At 43.3% G+C, this 17053-nt stretch overlaps 1 protein-coding gene across 3 annotated transcripts in view; it reads left to right on the top strand.

Annotated features, from left to right (window-relative positions):
* KCNIP1 (potassium voltage-gated channel interacting protein 1) overlaps nt 1–16883 on the top strand; it is a 223315-nt gene extending 206432 nt beyond the window's left edge. For 2 of the 3 annotated variants that reach the window (XM_079319430.1, XM_079319429.1), the window contains exons 3-8: nt 5215–5284; nt 6722–6792; nt 8415–8522; nt 9464–9568; nt 10120–10182; nt 12459–16817. In XM_079319430.1, coding sequence (XP_079175556.1) covers nt 5215–5284; nt 6722–6792; nt 8415–8522; nt 9464–9568; nt 10120–10182; nt 12459–12506 — 465 coding nt within the window. In that variant the 3' untranslated portion in view covers nt 12507–16817. Of the gene's footprint in view, nt 1–5214; nt 5285–6721; nt 6793–8414; nt 8523–9463; nt 9569–10119; nt 10183–12458 lie in introns of all 3 variants that reach the window. The other variant, XM_079319431.1, reaches the window with a different exon arrangement.
* Nucleotides 16884–17053: the final 170 nt, after the last annotated feature.

Raw genomic sequence — 17053 nt, forward strand, 5'->3', positions numbered from 1 at the left:
GGTCAGAATTAAGCTGGCTCAATAAACATAGAATAGTTTTTATATTCTCTTGCAGGACAGCTCCAGCATTCAGAGACCATCACAGCAAAATGCTGACATTTCTCCATCAAGTCTATTGGGTAAAAACTTGTCAAAAGAAAGCTGAGCTATCTTAAATGCAGGCAGCTGTGAGGAATCTGCAGGACTTTGAGAAGGGCCTTCCTTTTTGACAGATTTTTGAAATTCCATCAAATCATATTTCCAGTGTATATTTGACTTTTCCAAGGAGTCTGGAGGTTTCACCCTTTATTTCACTGCTCACCTAGGTGGGCAAAGCACAGCTCAGCTTTCTGTATTTTCATTTGGTATGTGTGACATACTTGTGCAGCCTTTGCTGCACACAGGACTCATTTCACCTGTGAAGTTGCCTAAGTGAATACTGAATATCTCTTCATGCTTTTGCCAGCCAGCAGGAAATCACCCAGCTTTTCCGGCAGAGCTTGGCAGGTTAACACCCCCATAGGACATGACTGCTACAGAGGGAGGTTAAGCCCAGTTTTGCTAAGATCTCTACAGTGTCTTCAGTATCACTGTGGGGTAGGAATCCTGTGTGGAGAGCTCTGCTCCATGCTGGGGGGATCTGCAGCTGCAGGTGCAGACTGTGAGGCAGACCTGGAGCACACAGGGCGTTTAGCCCCTGCCATTCCCAGTCCTGTAGCACTTTGCACTACAGTGGCATTACCTCCCAAGGCAAGAGTGGCAGACAAGGGCATTTGACTTGTGGCTTAAACCTAGGAGATCACTGAAGGTCTTGGTATTAATTGGCAGTAATGGCAAGGTCTTGGCTTATATCTGTATATTAGGCTGTTTTCATCCAGCTGATCTGAACACAAACAAAGTTTCATATATAAGGTATATATTGGCATGAAAATGTAGCTTTAACACTGGTAACCTGCAAATCCTGGTTTCAATGGAATGAGTAATTATGCACAGGAGGCATACTGGCTCAGCTGTTACCATATTTGCTATTGTACCAAACCATCTGTTCTTTGGGATGATGTTACAGTGCCATCTGGAGATTCAAAATCCCTATGGGAATACAGACACTTTCCTCCCTGGCTGGTACTTATTGCTTGCTCTCAGTGATTGCCCAGGTCCTGTTTAATCACAAGGCAGCACCTGGATAATGACAGAGCCATTTGCAGGAACTTGTGTAGGGCACAGAGGAGTGCAGAGGATTTGGTGTGCAGGAGCAGGGATGTTGTTCCTCCAAAGGCAGCTCAGCACAGCCTGGGCTGGCCTCTGGACTATTGCCTGTCTGACTAGAGTCCTAATTCTCAGTACCTTTAAACCTCTTCTTTGTCTCTGAATTCTGCTCCTCCCTCTGTCCAACCGTCTCAGTCTTTACCCAGGGTGTCACTAATCTGCTCTGGTGGTTTTGTCCCAGACTGGTAGAGGCTGAAATAAATTCATCTCCAGAGAAGCTTAGCACTCTAACTAGGTCTGTATTATTGCTGCCAAATGTCCCCTCTCTGCCTTCAGCTTGCTTTTCCGGTTGGGAGAGGCTGCTACCCCCCAGCCTCTCTTGGTTCCAGGACCAACAGTTCACATTTATCTTAGCAGGTGCCTCTGCCCTCAGGATTCTGCATGATGTGAGTCTGCACATCATGCAGAATGTCCTTTGCACCTCTCTGGTAGCTGCAGTCAGACTGGAACCAACTAACATGAGGTGTTTGGCCCCATCTCTTTGGCTGGGGTTCTACAAAAGCAGAGTTATAGGCAAACCCAGCAGAGCCTCTGGTGGGTCTTGCCTTGGTACAACTCAATGAAAGAAAATGCAATACCTTCTGTCCACAAAACCTCCAGAATTGTTTGAGCTAAACAGCAATATTGGCACAGGAACAGAATGGCCATGAATAAGCACAGGCTGGAATTAGAAGTTTCTGCCCCCCAGGAGTAAAGTTTGGTGAGCAGTTATGGAATTTCAGGGAGGAGAGAAGGGAAGTATTTTTATTATTAAAATTGATAAATTGATGTCTAATGAAGGGACCAATAATACAGAGATTTGAGTTTGTTAATTCAGGATCTTCCACTTTGGTCATGTTTCTAAAGTCTTGTATTCCTTGGAATCAAGTACATGGATTTAGAAGAACTGGGGGTTTTGTGGGTTTTTTTGCTCATTTGTTGTTGTAAGGGATAATTTCTTAATACTAAATCAGGAAACAGATAATCCAAAGAACTGAGGGGCCGCTGGAGACATCCTTACCTTGCTTTAGTGTATTTTAGCAAATCTGTAATGAAGTGTAGTATGAGTTGTAATTGCAACAAAGCAGGATTATGGAGATTAAAGTGAGCAAGCAAGGGAGAAATGTTCTGATACTTTAATAATCCCCAAAACATCTCCAAAATGGTAGGACATAGAGCTGCCAACTACGTGGGATGTGTGGGTGCTTAAAATCTGGATAGTGTTTGTCTGTGGTCAGCTAACTTACTGGCTCTGATTTAGCCAAATGTGGCGCTGGGTACTCGTCCTCATGTTCTGGCCAGGTGAGCTGAGGATGGTCTGACAGGCAGTCCTGCTCAGCTCCCCGGCATCTCTGCTCTGCACAGCTCTGAAAGCAATCTGTGAAGTTTTTTCTGATTTCAGCAGAGGAAAAATGCAACAGCTGTTTTATTTTCCTTTTGGTTTTGTAGGTTGGTATGTTTGGTTTTTATATTCAGCTCCTTTGTGGTTTAGTGATTTAAAAGAAGAGGGTAAATTCAGATGCACAGCTCTGTGTGCCAGAGCTTGATAGTCAGTCCTGGGAAAATGAGGGGTTTGTTCTGGGCTTGATGACAATACAAAAAAAAAAAATGTTCACTGCTTGGCATTTTTAAAGAATTCATAGGCTAAGGAAATGAGAAATGTTAACCTAAAACCCTTCTGTCAAAGGAAAGCCTTATGAATACTACAGTGCAGGACTGTGTTTTTCTTACTGACAAGAATTTTTTCTTGAATGAGTGAACCTTTATTAACTTCAGTGGAATTTGAACTGATACTAAGCTCACCTGCTCTGTTTCACAAGAGAGATTTTTTTCCAGTCAGCAGAATTAACTAGTACTATAGCACTAATGAGGCCTCCTGAGCATTGTTTGGCTCTTATAAAACAAAACTGTGATCAATTAATTGCAAATGAATTGGTAGTAGCATATGTGTGTGAAAGCAATCCAGTTACAGAGAGCTAAATGGGCTGATCGATGTCAGCACTGCCTCTTCCCAACACTCCTAGAGCTGTGATGCAAACTTTCATTTGGCTTCCAGATGGAGCATCAGAAGCAATAAGGATCATGTGGATAGTCAGCAAATTAAGCACGCCCAATGACTAAATCTGCCAGGAAACCCTTGCCCCTGTGAGAGAGCACAGGCAGCAGCAGCAGCCACGTGCCCATCCCTGGCAATAAACAGGGGGAAGGACTTCAGGAACTCTGCAGTTGTGGGAAGCATAGAGAAAAGAATGATCAGTCCCTTGTCTACAAACCATCTCTCAGCAGGTGAAGTTGTGGTTCTTAGAGAACGTAAGAGTTGTGTTACCAAGAGGACAGAAGGAAATAAATCTTGGTGTAGCACTGTGCTGGTAAAGAATGGGCCAATAGTGACAGGCTTGGTTTTAGAAAGAATGACAATTTGGGGAATACTCAGCAAGTGCCCTGTGTGGTCTTGTAACCACAGTACTTCAGTGACTAAGGAGAACACTTGTACCCAAGAATGGCTGTGGATATGGTTCTGGGTTTGATCAATGAATAAAAGATATCATAAATAAATATCAGATTGTTTGTTTAATGTATGTTAGCTTACAAGCTTCAGAAAACATGAAAGTTTAGGAAATATTTGGGAGAATCTCTTATGGTAGCTGTTAGCTTCCATTTAATTATCTTCCTTGGATGATTTACAGATCTGCTTTACAGATGAAAAATAACCAGTTTTTTGTGATAAGGAAACCAGGCAATGGATGTTTTAGGAGCTTTGGAACAATTTGAGTATACTCATCTAACTAGGAACCTTGCAACCTACAAAATCTCTGGTGGCACATAGAAAGGCCATCTCACTGTTTGCTCTGTCTGAACAGCAGTTCAGGACTATCAGGCAAGGCAGTAGGAGTCAGGTTCCAAGAATGGAAAGCTGGTGGCTCCTTGTGCAAAGGGTTACATTTTGTGAAGTTCCCAGCTGAAGAGCCTGTGTTAAAGTGCTGCAGGGATCACAACATGGCACAGAGAGGGATGCATGGAGTGAGTATAGTGCCAGGAACAGAGGAACTTTCTTGATCCTAAGTCTGCCCTTCAGCTCAGTATAAGCATCAAGCCAGACTGTACATGCCAGTTCTGTGAGAGTTGGCCTGCTCAGAGAATCCATATTCATCACATCCTTCCATCAGGGACAGTGCTCTTGGTCCCTCCTCCATCCCTGATGGGAGCTTGGGCAGTTTAATGGTGGAATGGGGTCAGTGCAGCAGGACACAGATCCCAGGCTCTCTGTTGATCAGTGGCTCTGAGTATGGCAGGAAGCTGACTTTTCTGTGTCTCTAATTCTGTGCTCTGTGAAAAAGGCTGAGTGCTCTGATTATTTTATTGGTTTGCTCTGGTTTTGGTTTTTTTTTGGTTGATAGGCAAATTTGAGGAACAGTGCCATCAGCTGGGAAGTATTTTCTTTAACTGAAAACATGGTTAGGCAGCAGTGCCTAAGGCTCTGTAATGTGTTATAGCAGCACTGGGCTGGTAGGGTGTGTTTATTATTGAGGTTTGTTTGGAAGGACTTACCAGTGTGCTGTTCACCTCTGTGGATCTGGAGTCAGGCTTCAGCCTGCTGCTGAGGATTAATGGGTTCATATCTGTGAAGGCATTAGACAGGGAGGTGTTAACTGTCATGAACATTATTTGTAATTATTAGATGAAAGCTTCATATGACAGAAGGCATGAGTTGGCTTTCTAGGTCATTCTATAAGAGAGCAGTGAAACCACTGAAACCCAGTTAGAAACGTTGATAATGGTGAACCTGCTTTGTGAGATGCTTAAGATGAAACTGCAATCTGAACTACTGTAATTTCTCCGAAGGTGATTTGTTTCATTGCTCTCTTTGGGCTTGTAGAGTTTTGCAAATGAACCTTTACAAACCTGTGTTTTTCTTGATTCTCTCTTTTTTTCTTTTTTTTTTTTTTTTTTTTTTTTTTTTTTTTTTTTTTTTTTTTTTTCTCCCTACAGGAATGTCCTAGTGGGGTTGTTAATGAAGAAACATTCAAGCAGATCTATGCACAGTTTTTTCCTCATGGAGGTAAGTGGAGTGCTTTGTGCCTGCCATGGTTCTTGAAGCCTTAACATTGCCTACTGCCAGCTGGCTGCAAAACTGCTGCAGATCATCTGTGTGAGAAATGGGAATGGAGCTCAAGCTCTGAGGGCTTTTAGACAGAAACACAAACATCTAGGTAATAAAATTTTAATCCCTTTGAACAGTTATTTCACATGGAAAAAACACAATAAAGATTGCCCCTCAGTGTCAGCTCTTTATTCCCCAGGTCCAAAAGAGAAACAGAGGGTGATGGTCTGTTCTGACTTTCTGTTGGCAGAAAGTGGAATTGCTTCTCCTCAGTGTCTTTGCTTCCCTGCTGTTGGACTGCTGGGGAATGTAGTGTCTCGCACAGGAAGGTCCCAGAGTTCTTTTTGGCCTGAAAATTAATCAGAATCTCCTTAAAATTCTTCACACAGTTTTTAGTTGATCAGTAAACTCCTGGCTACCTGAAATGATTGTTTTTGGTGTTTATATGACTAAGATAGGGCCATGTCATGAATGGGTATATTAAGGTATTGGATTAAATCTCTCAAATAATACACGTTCTTGCCTTTTAAAAACATCAAGAATTTGTATATTCTAACTGGATATGTTCTGTGGAAATGCTGTTCTCAAATTGAAAGAAATTGGTCATTTAAGTGGCTTTTTAGCAAAAGATTAAGTATTTGAGGCTTTCCAAAATACCACACTCTGTACTAGCTGCAGAACACACTTTTTGGGGAATGATGATTTCTGCAGGGATGTCTGTGTGCATGTGCATTTACTTAAAGAAGGCAATTGACAAGTGTCTTTTCAACTGAATATCAAAATAAAACACATTGTTCTTATGTTTTACAACCCATGTGACCTCAAAGATTTGCACCTATAAAAACTTTGCATTAAGTTTCAGTATGAAATTGATGATTTCCTGTTGTGTTTTTCTAAACCCAACAGTTTAAGATTCAAAAAGTCAAAAATATGCCTGTAGGTGAGATTGCTTTCCAGCAGCCATGGGTCAAACTCAAGTAACTAGAGCAGGACCCTTCTGAAGCTGAGCATTCCCTGGGGGGTCTCTGCTGAGTCTCCCACAAAACAAAAAGATAGCGAGAGGATGCTGCAGATTGCAGTCACTCTTTGATACCTTTGCTGTGTTTCCCACCATTTGAACCAGAGACACTTTGGGATGGTTGGGGGTTTTCTGCTCATCCTTTCAGGTACTGCCCCAAAATCCAAACAGCTTCTACTGTAATAAAAGCTTGTGCATTTCAAGGCTGTTTTAAGGGAGGTGCCAGGATTCTGCAAGTCCATGATAACATTTACTGGTTCATAGACTGTCTGGCAATGCTTCAGGGCTGAGTTATACACAGGAGGGAAATAAGCTGATGACTTGTTTGGAGCCCTGAGTGCGTGGTGAGCTGCTGTCCCTGCCCTTGTGCCTTTCAGATGCCAGCATGTATGCACATTACCTCTTCAACGCCTTCGACACTGCCCAGAACGGCTCCGTGAAGTTCGAGGTGATTGCTTTGCCTCTTCCTTTCATGGCACTTCCTCAGTTTTGTGTTTTTAGGCTTTTTTGTCCAGTCTTCACTGCAAAGTAGGAGGATTTGTTGGATTAAAGGTTGGAGGTTTCAGTCTAAAGTCGGTTGATGTTTTCAAATCTGGTTCACTTTAGTTTATGCAGATGCAGTTCCATGTCAGCAAAAAAGGATCTAGATTGGGCTAAGCAGGATCAGAGGGAGAAAGTGCAGAGGTTAATGCAGCAGAGAGGAGTGGCTGAGGCAAGTCCCATGTGAAATGAGATGAGGGACACAGAGAACTTGATCTTGTACCTTCTGTAGTCATCATGCATTGCATGATGTGCTGAACAAGCATGCGGGTACTTTAACTAAAGGGTACTTTACCCTTTAACTAAAAGGCCTGTTGCAGTGGCTACAAATGACCTCTTTCTGCTCAGCCCATAGCTGTAGGAGTGCAGCATAGATAGCTATCTATCACAATAGATATATTGTCACAGGCTTCTGGAGGATGAACTTCGTAGTTTTGAAGACTGTAAAACTCCTATAAAACTACAAATCTTCGGCAGTCTTTCCTTTGGTATCAAGTGGCCAAAACCTGTGGTAATTTCCAGGTAATACTGGGAAATGTGTTCATTCATTAAATATAAAATGGGGGTGTTTCCATATGTGCCTGTGTGTCTCTGTGGCAAGGGCTGCAGTGGGAGATTTGCATGGGGCAGCTCCTCAATAATTAAAGGTGTTCAGAAACCTAAACCAATTGAGAACAGAAAAATGCTGTTAAAATAACAAACAAACAAAAACAAACCTAGAAAATGATGAATTTTCATTCCTGGCAGATTGTCTCTTAACTGGTTGCCAGATGTGAGAATTTTGTCCCCTTTTTTTTGTATTGTTCAACAAATTCAGCTTCCTTGGAGGCTTGGCAGAAAGGAGCAGAGGTTTCTAAGCAGAGCTGCACTGCCCCATGCAGAGCTCATGGAGGTGACTAAAGATATTAAATGAGTTACCAGGAGCTGTATAGCTCTGTTAGCCTGAAGCTCTGCCTGTGCTAAAAATCCCCTGTAGCTCTGCTGCTCACAGTGCCCAAGCCACCATGCAGTATAGTTAGTAAGTCACAGTTATCAGAAGCAGTTAGCAAAGAAAACCAGTTAAAAATATGTGTATACACAGTAATTAGTGGTGGGAATCACATCTGGTCAGGATTTTTCCAGATAACAAAATCTCAGGCTCCCTGTGTCAGAGGAGTTCATCTCTCAGATAGGATTTTCTCCCCTTTCCAGCACCTCAATCTGGAGGTAAGAAACATCATCTCTACTTCCACAGGCACAATCCAACTGTGTTTAACCAGGTCATGATAATCTGAATGACAACTCCTTGCAGCAGGGAGGAGAAAGGCCACTGGAGCATCTGGCAGTGCTCTTAAAAACCAGATATCTCAGTGAATGCTTCAACCATTGAGTTCAGTCAGAAAGGACACATTTTTGGACAAGGAAGCCAAAAAAGGTTGATAAGCATATGCTACATCCTAAAAATATAAATCTTATGACTGGCATTGTATAAAGAGGGTGACTTAGAAAACGATGTTATGAGAATTCACACTTCTCTCTGCCTCAAACCAGGATTTTGTGATGGCATTGTCCATTCTGCTACGGGGAACTGTTCACGAAAAGCTGAGATGGACATTTAATCTGTATGACATAAATAAGGATGGCTATATAAACAAGGAGGTAAGGGTGTTCCTGACAAATGAGGTTGATTTTGGAAGGGAGAGGTGATTGAGTTTTGCTGCAGAACGCAATTAATTTTTCATGCAGCTAATTAAATGCAAATCAGAGTGAACTCAAGCATTTGTCTATATCTAAGCAAAGTGCACAGTGATCTGATTGCATGATTTTCTAGGCTTATTTCCCTGTATTATGGTACCTTTAATGAATTGTGTTAGCCAGGAGCAAAATGCTGGTTACAGCCTTTGTGAGGCTGTAACACATAGCCTTTGTGAAGGGGAGGGTGATGGTGGCAGTACTTGGTGATTGAGGCTCAAGGGCTTGCTTTCTGCACAGGGAGGTACTGTGGGGGTCATCTGAAGCAGTACAAGCCTCCAGCACCACTCCCAAATCCTGCATTGTCATCTTCTTTTAACTTCTTACCTGGTATTGCTTATTCCCATGATGGGAAGCCTTGGTTTTGAGCATGGTGACCTTGAATATGTGTCAAATACATCTTGGTCCACTGGAACTTATTGTACATGCCTGGAGGGTTTGCAGTTACTGCCACTGGTCATGGAGCTGAGGGGCAATTTGTGCAAGGTGTGGGGAGGGAGCAGGTCCCAGTCCAGCTGCGAGGGTCCCTGTCCCTGGAGGAGGCCCTTGGGACAGGGCTGGTGCCACAGTGCAGGGCTGAGCACAGCCCTTGGCTCCAGCAGCTGCTGTGTCAGAGCCAGGCCAGGGAGGGGAGGGAGCCCTGGGGCATGTGCATGGCAGGGGCAGAGGGAAGCAGATCTTTCTGTAGGATGTCTGGTACATGTGTCTCCATGCACATACACAGGCATTCCAGGTGCTGGTGTGTCATAGGAGATGAAGGGTGAACAATAGGACAGTACAAGACAGAAATGGGCTCTCATTTATCTTAATTTCCTTTTTGTGTTTGTGCTGGCACGCTGCCATGGCAGGAAATGATGGATATTGTAAAGGCAATTTATGATATGATGGGAAAATACACATATCCAGTACTCAAGGAAGATGCACCAAGGCAGCACGTAGAAGTGTTTTTCCAGGTACCTGGATTTTGATGGGTTTTTCTTAACACTTGAGCTATGCACTGGCAGACTTTCCTGTCAAGTTGGGTCTATACCTCATTATATATTCCAAAATAAACCCCAGCAGCCACTCAGCCTAGCATTGCAATGCCTGCTGGTTTCCTGACTCCAGAGGTGTCTCCCTGGTCTCTTAGCTTGACCCTTTGCCTTGAGATGTTCACATCCAGTAAGGCTGAAGTGTCTGCATGTGTTGCAGTCCTGTGCTGCTTCTCTCAACTGCCCTAAGGACTGACAGGAGTGTGGGTGGGGGTGAGTCAGGCAGTGAATAAATAAACGATGGAATAAGGGCAGAGGTTCTGGTGGGTGTCAAGAAAGCAGTTAGAGATGACCTCAGAAGTGCTCCAAATCCCAGAGGAAACAAGTCCTTAGCAGCCAGCCAATCCAGCACTGGGTCTGTGGGCTAAACTTGTTGTGTACCCAACTTTATTCAGGTTGCATCAACTAAAAGACTAAACTGTAACAATAGTGTTACCAGTGTAAACTAATTTTTATGTTATTTTATTTTCTAGAAAATGGATAAAAACAAAGATGGAGTTGTAACTCTAGATGAGTTTATTGAATCATGTCAGGAGGTAAGGACTAAATTATAACTGCAAGGAAAGTTCAATCTCATGTTACACCATTTGCTTCTCTTTGGATAAACTCTATTTGAAATAGGTCCTGGATTTTCCTTGCTCTATAGGAAAAAAAAAAAAAAAAAAAACAAAAAACAGCCTCAAACCAAAACAGCTTCAAGCCTGAGTTTGTGGTGCCCTGTGAAGCCTGTGACTCTATAGTGAGGTAGACTCAGGCAGAATATGGGAGATGATGTCTTCATGTGTAGTGCTGGTACCAGTGCTTTTATTTTCCTGAGTGGACTGCACTGCCTGATTCTTCAGACAAGCATAAAACTATAGAGAAAGCTCTCAACTATCTTAGGTTGTTTTGGCTTTTTGTTGATTTGTTTTTGGTTTTTTGGTTTTTTTGTCTTTCATTTTGAAAGTCTGCTGCTGTCTCTGTGTGCTGTCATTCTCAAGTATCACATTGCTGGAACTGCCCAGGGTGTGTCTCAAATTCTTGCAATTACAACATTGAGTTCTAAAACCAGTTGATGTTTTCATGGTCAAAAATTAAAAGCAAATGCCGTCATCATAGCAATGATTTTAATTTTTCCTCTGTTTTGGAAGAAAGCCCCCTCTTGCAAATTCCATATATGAGGTTGGCTGTGATAAATTTTTGTTGCTACTTTTAGCCAATGGCACAAAGAAGCATCTGCATTACCATCCAGTTGGCCAAATGTCTGTTGTCTGAGACCTTGATTGTGTGAATATTTGCTCAGAGATCTCTCTAATGTTTGACCAGTACAATAATGGTGTAAAATAATGGTGTAAAAAAACCCTCTGTCTTTTAGAATCCTTACATTGGTGCACCGAATTGCATATTGGCCCTTTTGTGCATTTTATGTTACCTGGAAAATTTTTTTCCAGTTCTGCAGTCAGACAGCTTTTCTGTCCATGAGCAAGGGGAAGATGCTCACTGTGGAGGGCTGGGTTGGCTTCTGCTGATTTGGTGTCACACCTGGCTCTGGCCCATCCAGTCTCAGTCAGGGACTTCAGGCAACAAAATCCTTGTTTAGCAGATGCATAATGGAAGGCTAATATTTATTTCATTCTTGCTTCCTCTTAATTGTTTGTCTTATTTTTGGCATCATCTTTATTTGATCATTTGTGTTGTGTATTATTCTTCATGTTCTTAAATTGCCTGTAGGTGTGTGTAGGATCAGTAGTTTCAGGATTGAAGCAGCTTTACTTTACCTGTAACTGTTATAGTTTTAATTCTCTGTCCCCATTTGGGTTTGGTTCCTCCTGCTGCCATCCTGGCATTGGGAGCTGGGCAGGCTGATGCACTGTCAGCTGCTGTTTCCTGGCAGGCAGGAGAAAGCCCTACAACACCAAGATTTATTCTGTTTATCTTGATGAAAAACAAACCAAAGTGCACAGCAGTGCTTACCCGTGGCATTGCAGCTGCTCTGGCTTGTGGACAGTGAAGCCCTGGCATGACCCTGGAGAGGTTGATTGGCTTCCTGTGCCAGGGGATGTCTGGCACTCACTGAGTGAGCAGTGACAGAGATGATGCAGCCTCACAAAACAACCGAGGAATGCAGTGCAATAGATCTCTTCAACTGCTCACTGTGGAAAATTATTTTCCTGTTGCAGGCAAACAGCTGTTCTAACTTTTGGAATAGCTGAATTCCCAGGGGGAGAAAACCATCATTATGTTTTTGAATACTATTCTGGTTCTTATCTCAAAGTAAAATTCCAATACTTCAGGAGAAGTAGTCCAGGATTTCCCTTGTGTCTGTCTGTAACTTTCTCATTTGGCTCTAGGAGCCTCAGAGAGGCTGAGGTTGCACAGATTGCATGTGTTTTGTGTTTGAGCTGGAATTTCTGGCAGGAAGTGCTCCCTCAAGGCACTTTGCTTGTTGGTTCAAAACCTGCCATTTCATTTGGACTTGTGCAGCACATTAGCCAAGAGCACACTTGCACACCCAGGGTCAGGGACGTCTGAGGGCTGAGCACAGGCAGCAGCCCAGTGCCCTGCCCAGCACTGCCTGTGCTGGATGTCAGGCTCAGGAGAAAGCCCTGTGCCTGGTGTGCCCCAGAACAGCCGAGGGCTGAAGCACTGGCCAGCTGCTGTGCTGAATCAGAGCCTGGGCACTGAACCAGCCCCAGCTCCCAGGGGGAAATAGCATTCCCAGAGCCAGGCTGCTGCCTGTAGGAGCAGCTGCACAGCTCCCTGGCACCGAGGCAGAGTTATGGATTGTGCTTGTCCACGCTGGTTCATGGGAATATCTTCTCCTTGCTTTCAGGATGACAATATCATGCGATCCTTACAGCTCTTTGAGAATGTCATGTAACCAGATGAGCACTGGAGGAGTCGAGACTTCTGTGTAACAAAGATCTCCTTTCTGGGTGAAAGATTTTACAATTGAGCCATGTCCAGTGTGCGAGGATTTTGTATGACATGTCCAACCAAATGGCAACTGAATGCAACCAATCCCACCGCTTCTCCCCAGAAGATGCTGGTGGACCTTTGTTTCGTTTTGGAAGCATGTGAATATTTTAATAAACCCCGACAAGAGAGAACTGCTGCTCGAAGTTCAATGAGTAATACAGAGCATTGTTTGCTAGGCACAAGTCCTGCTTTTAATCTAGCAAGCTTAATTCCCTATGATAGCACATGTTGATAGCTATTGGCCATCTACTGCAAGTGACATCTCAGTCCATTCCTCTGTTCAGCACAATATTCTGTGGATGCCTTGCCGTTAATCTGCTTTGACAAAGCCCCAATCTACCAGGGAAGTCTGTGAAAAAATAGGAACAGTCAATGTACCTAGGACATTAAACAGACAGCCCATGTAGCCAATATCCCCATTCCTGCAGAGATCTTGCTTATCCTCTCACATGCACTGGTGCCACCACGCTGAGTTCAGTGGAGTTCTTCCTGAGCATATTAACCAGGTGATTTTCATGCCAGGGTGAGCCAGAAAGGAGCAGAACGTGTTGCACATATTAATATAAAAGTACAGAACAAATCCTGTTCAGGGATGGGAAGTTCCCAAGAGACCAGGCAGGTGTGTAAGGGCTGGTACAGAAAGATGAGCACCTGCTGAGTCCCAGGAACACCAGGTGATGCTCCATTGTGCATCTCAACAGCACCCTGGCCATGTGCTCTGGTCCTTTTGCTGTAGAGTGGCACACACTTCCTAGGTTCATCACTGGATGTTACAGTCTTGCTCCTTTATGGATTTATTTAAACTTTCTTGTTTGATTTAATGAATGACAAAGATGCATCTGTGTTTCTACATACAGACCTTGGCACTCAGAAACATTTGGTTGGGAGCTCTTGAATTGTTATTAGCCTCAGAATCAGCTGCCAGACCCGTATTTTTTTCCTAATGGCAGTAGCATGCCTTGTACAAGCCCCGTTTCTTTGCCACGGAGAGTATTGGTTTGGGGGTTTGGTTTTTTAATTAATAAAACAGAAAAGGTCATGTACTGAATTTACACCATGGTTGGGTGATTTGTCAGCTGGGGAACATCAGAGCTTTCTGTGGAGAAGCGTCTTAGAAAGCTGACCCAGCAGAGTGCCATTGCCATCTCCAGGCAGACAATGGCTGAGAAGGGAAGGAGGGAGCAGCCAACTTTTCCAGCTGCTCAAACCATGCAGATGGGACAGTCCCTGCCATAGTGCTGCATCACTCTCATCCAGTAAGCATCTATTTTTATTGTATCACATACAGTATTACAGCCAAACTGTTAGTACTGAAGATATATTTTAAAAGTTATGTAAGTGGAAGGTTTTTGCAATACAGAATATATAAAATGCCTCAGTTCTGTAGCCCTAATTTTATAAAAATTCAATCTGTTGAAGTATTCCTGATTACAGACGGATGTAGGTCTGTATAATGGTAATGCCAATTCCCCAAGATGGGCCATTTTCCCCTTTTACTGTGCTCCACCATGCACTTCTGCGTAGTCCTAACTTTATTTCTTTAAATTGTCCCCTTGTCAGCAAAAGTGCTGTTCAAGGGAAGTTAAATGTCTGCAGGGATGACACCTTATGAATGACATCTTGTTTACTGTCTTTCATCCAAATACCATTAATGAATTCCTCCCAGCAGCAATCCAGCAGCTCTGGTGAGGGGCTGGGATTTGCAGGAGGGATGCCATGCCAAGGGAGTACCTTTCCTCCTGTTGCTTGGTAATGTCATTTAGGCTTCATTTAACAGGCACTTGGTAAAGACATCAGTTGTAGCTGAAATAATGGACAGTTTACACCACTCCTTCTTGATTCTTTTTGCAATCACTTAGGCAAATGACAGAATTTAATATAATTACCAGGTTTTCCCTCCCTCAAAACTGCTTAGTCTATTATTCTAAGCAGTTCACTTCAGCAGAGGGAGAAGTGGTCAGGACAATGGAAATTAAACATTTCAATCAGGCTAGCACAGTGCCTTCTTCCTCTAATAGTCTTGCTTCAAGGGTGCTTATAGATGGCACATACAGACAGAAATGTTTGGAATGTGCCCTTTTCAAAAGAAAATGTTATTAGTTGCATGATGCCATTGTCCCTGAAGCTAAATTAATTTCTGGAGTTACTGTGATGAATTTGGCCTCATCTCTGTTTCCTGGCCCTGCTGGCAGCAGTTCTGTGGGAGCTGCCTTTGTCACCAGGGCTGTCACTGCTTTCTCCTGAGTGTGGCTCCAGCTGAGCAGCAAGCATCTGGTGTCACTGTCAGTGCATGCTGCCTGCATTGCTGAAATCAAGGTACTAGTACTGACCCTGCACTTCTGCCATCTCCTTTGCTGCTCCCCTGTGCCTGCTTTTCACTGCCAAGAGCCATGAGGGTGCATCAGGTGGAGGAGATGCTGACAGCCACGCTGAGTCTACCTTTAGAGGATAACGAGCTTTGGTGTGGATCCCACCAGAGCCAGAGCCCTCCCACACACCCCTGATGTTCAGCCTGGGTTGAGCTCTGTGCTCTACCTGAAGCCCACAGTAGCTGAGACAGGAGGACTTGCAAAGTGTCAGCCACAGCTGTGTTTTCCCAAAGTTCAGATTGCAGAATCTGTCTGGGGCAGAGTCCTTGCCGTTGCAAAGCCAATTCTCTCCCTGCTCCCACTTGCACCAGTGCATAGGAGGTCTCTGGGTTTTCCATCAGCAGCATCTGTCCATGGCAGGTGAGACATCAGTGACTGTGAGAGCTGCTCTCTGCATGGAAATGACTTTGGGTTTGTTTTTCATGTTTTCTGTGAATGTTACTCTACTGTAAACTTGCCAAGCCTCCGCTTGCTCATAAATGAGGCTTGCAATATTTATGACAAACACTAGTACAGATTTCTAAATAAAACACACTATGCTACTTCAGTCTCCCACCCTCATCAATTCTCCTGCTAGTAGGCAGAAGGCAGTTCCTGTTACAGTCAGATTCTCTGTCAGTGCTATCAACTGTGCACTTTTTCTCCGAGTTATGAATGTTTAAATAATGTCTGAATCAGGACTCTGTCTGTTTCACTAGTTGCAAACATTAGTCTGCATCTTCATGCCAGCATTTTATAGAGAAAGCCTTTCTAACATGCATTTTAGGTAACATTCTGTTGACAAATAGGAATGTGATAAATTATATTGAAAAAAAAAAAGAAAACTAAAAAAAACCCCCATGCCTGTTCTGTGGCTGTTTGTTTTCCTGTTCCTCTGAATGCAATGCAATATTGTGATTAACCCTGAGCCAAGCTAAAAGCTTGTGACACACATACCCTGAGGTTCAGGCATTGTGGGCAGTGGCATTTCCTGACTGCAATATGTGTTGAGAACAAACACCCTTGTGTCCATGGGTCTTCTCTGATGAGATAGTAGCAGCAGTGTGTCAAACTTTTCTTCTTCTTTATGGAAGTGCCATGAAAGACCTAGGGAAATGTGCAAATAATGTAAATTGTGATAACTAAAGCCATGTTAATGGATCAGCCATGTCTAGCTTCACTGTTACAAATACTATTCTCCGATGGCAATTTGTATTCAATTTTGTTAAATGGTTTTAAAAACGTTGGTTTTAATAATAAACAAAGAAATATCTGTAGGAGGGTTTCCTTTCTTAAACCCAATGTGTATTTTTTCTCAAGGGACACTGTCAGGTTAAAGATTTGCAATGAAACTTTTAAAAGTGGGACTCAAGAATATATCCATGTGCATGGGGGCTGTGAAAATGAACTGTGTTGTGAGCTAGCACTTACATGCCAATAATTTATTTGCATCACTGATTCAGGGGTGCTCTTACACTTGATGTGGTGACATACACTGAACTGATAGTTTGGCTCTTCTGTAAAGTTCACAAATTCTTCTACCTGCACCACTGATAGTAACTTAGGGTACTGGAAACTGAAACTTTCAGGCATGTCTCTTCCCTTCCACAGTTCTGCTTAAGTATAAGCAGGAAAGCAGACAATCACGTTGAAAAAGAATGCAAACACTATTTTATGTTATAGGTAAGAAAAATAGCCCAAAACCTCACAGTGTCCCTTTAGCTTTGGTTCATTGTAAGCATCCATTCTGACACATGGAGGAATGCAGAAGCAATTTTGCCAGACTATACATATGCGTGTACATATATATATGTGTGTGTTTGTTAAACTCCATTTTGTAGGGTATTATCTGTCTACTAGTACATCCCAGGAAAAAGAACAAATTCATCCATGCAGAAATATGAAAATAAAGGTGTCTGTGTGAAACGTGGTCTTGGTGTCACTGCAGTGCCTTCCCAACACCCGCTCCCACAGGCACCTCCTGCTCCCAGAGACAGTAGGGGCCCTCTGGACAGTGCCAGGCTGGAATTATTGCTCCCTCTGCCAGAAGAAGGTGTGCTGGCCACCTGTTCAACACCCCTCACTCCCTGGGATGTGTCCC

This window comes from Erithacus rubecula, assembly GCF_903797595.1.
Source record: "Erithacus rubecula genome assembly, chromosome: 16".
In the NCBI taxonomy this organism is placed as follows: Eukaryota; Metazoa; Chordata; class Aves; order Passeriformes; family Muscicapidae; genus Erithacus; species Erithacus rubecula.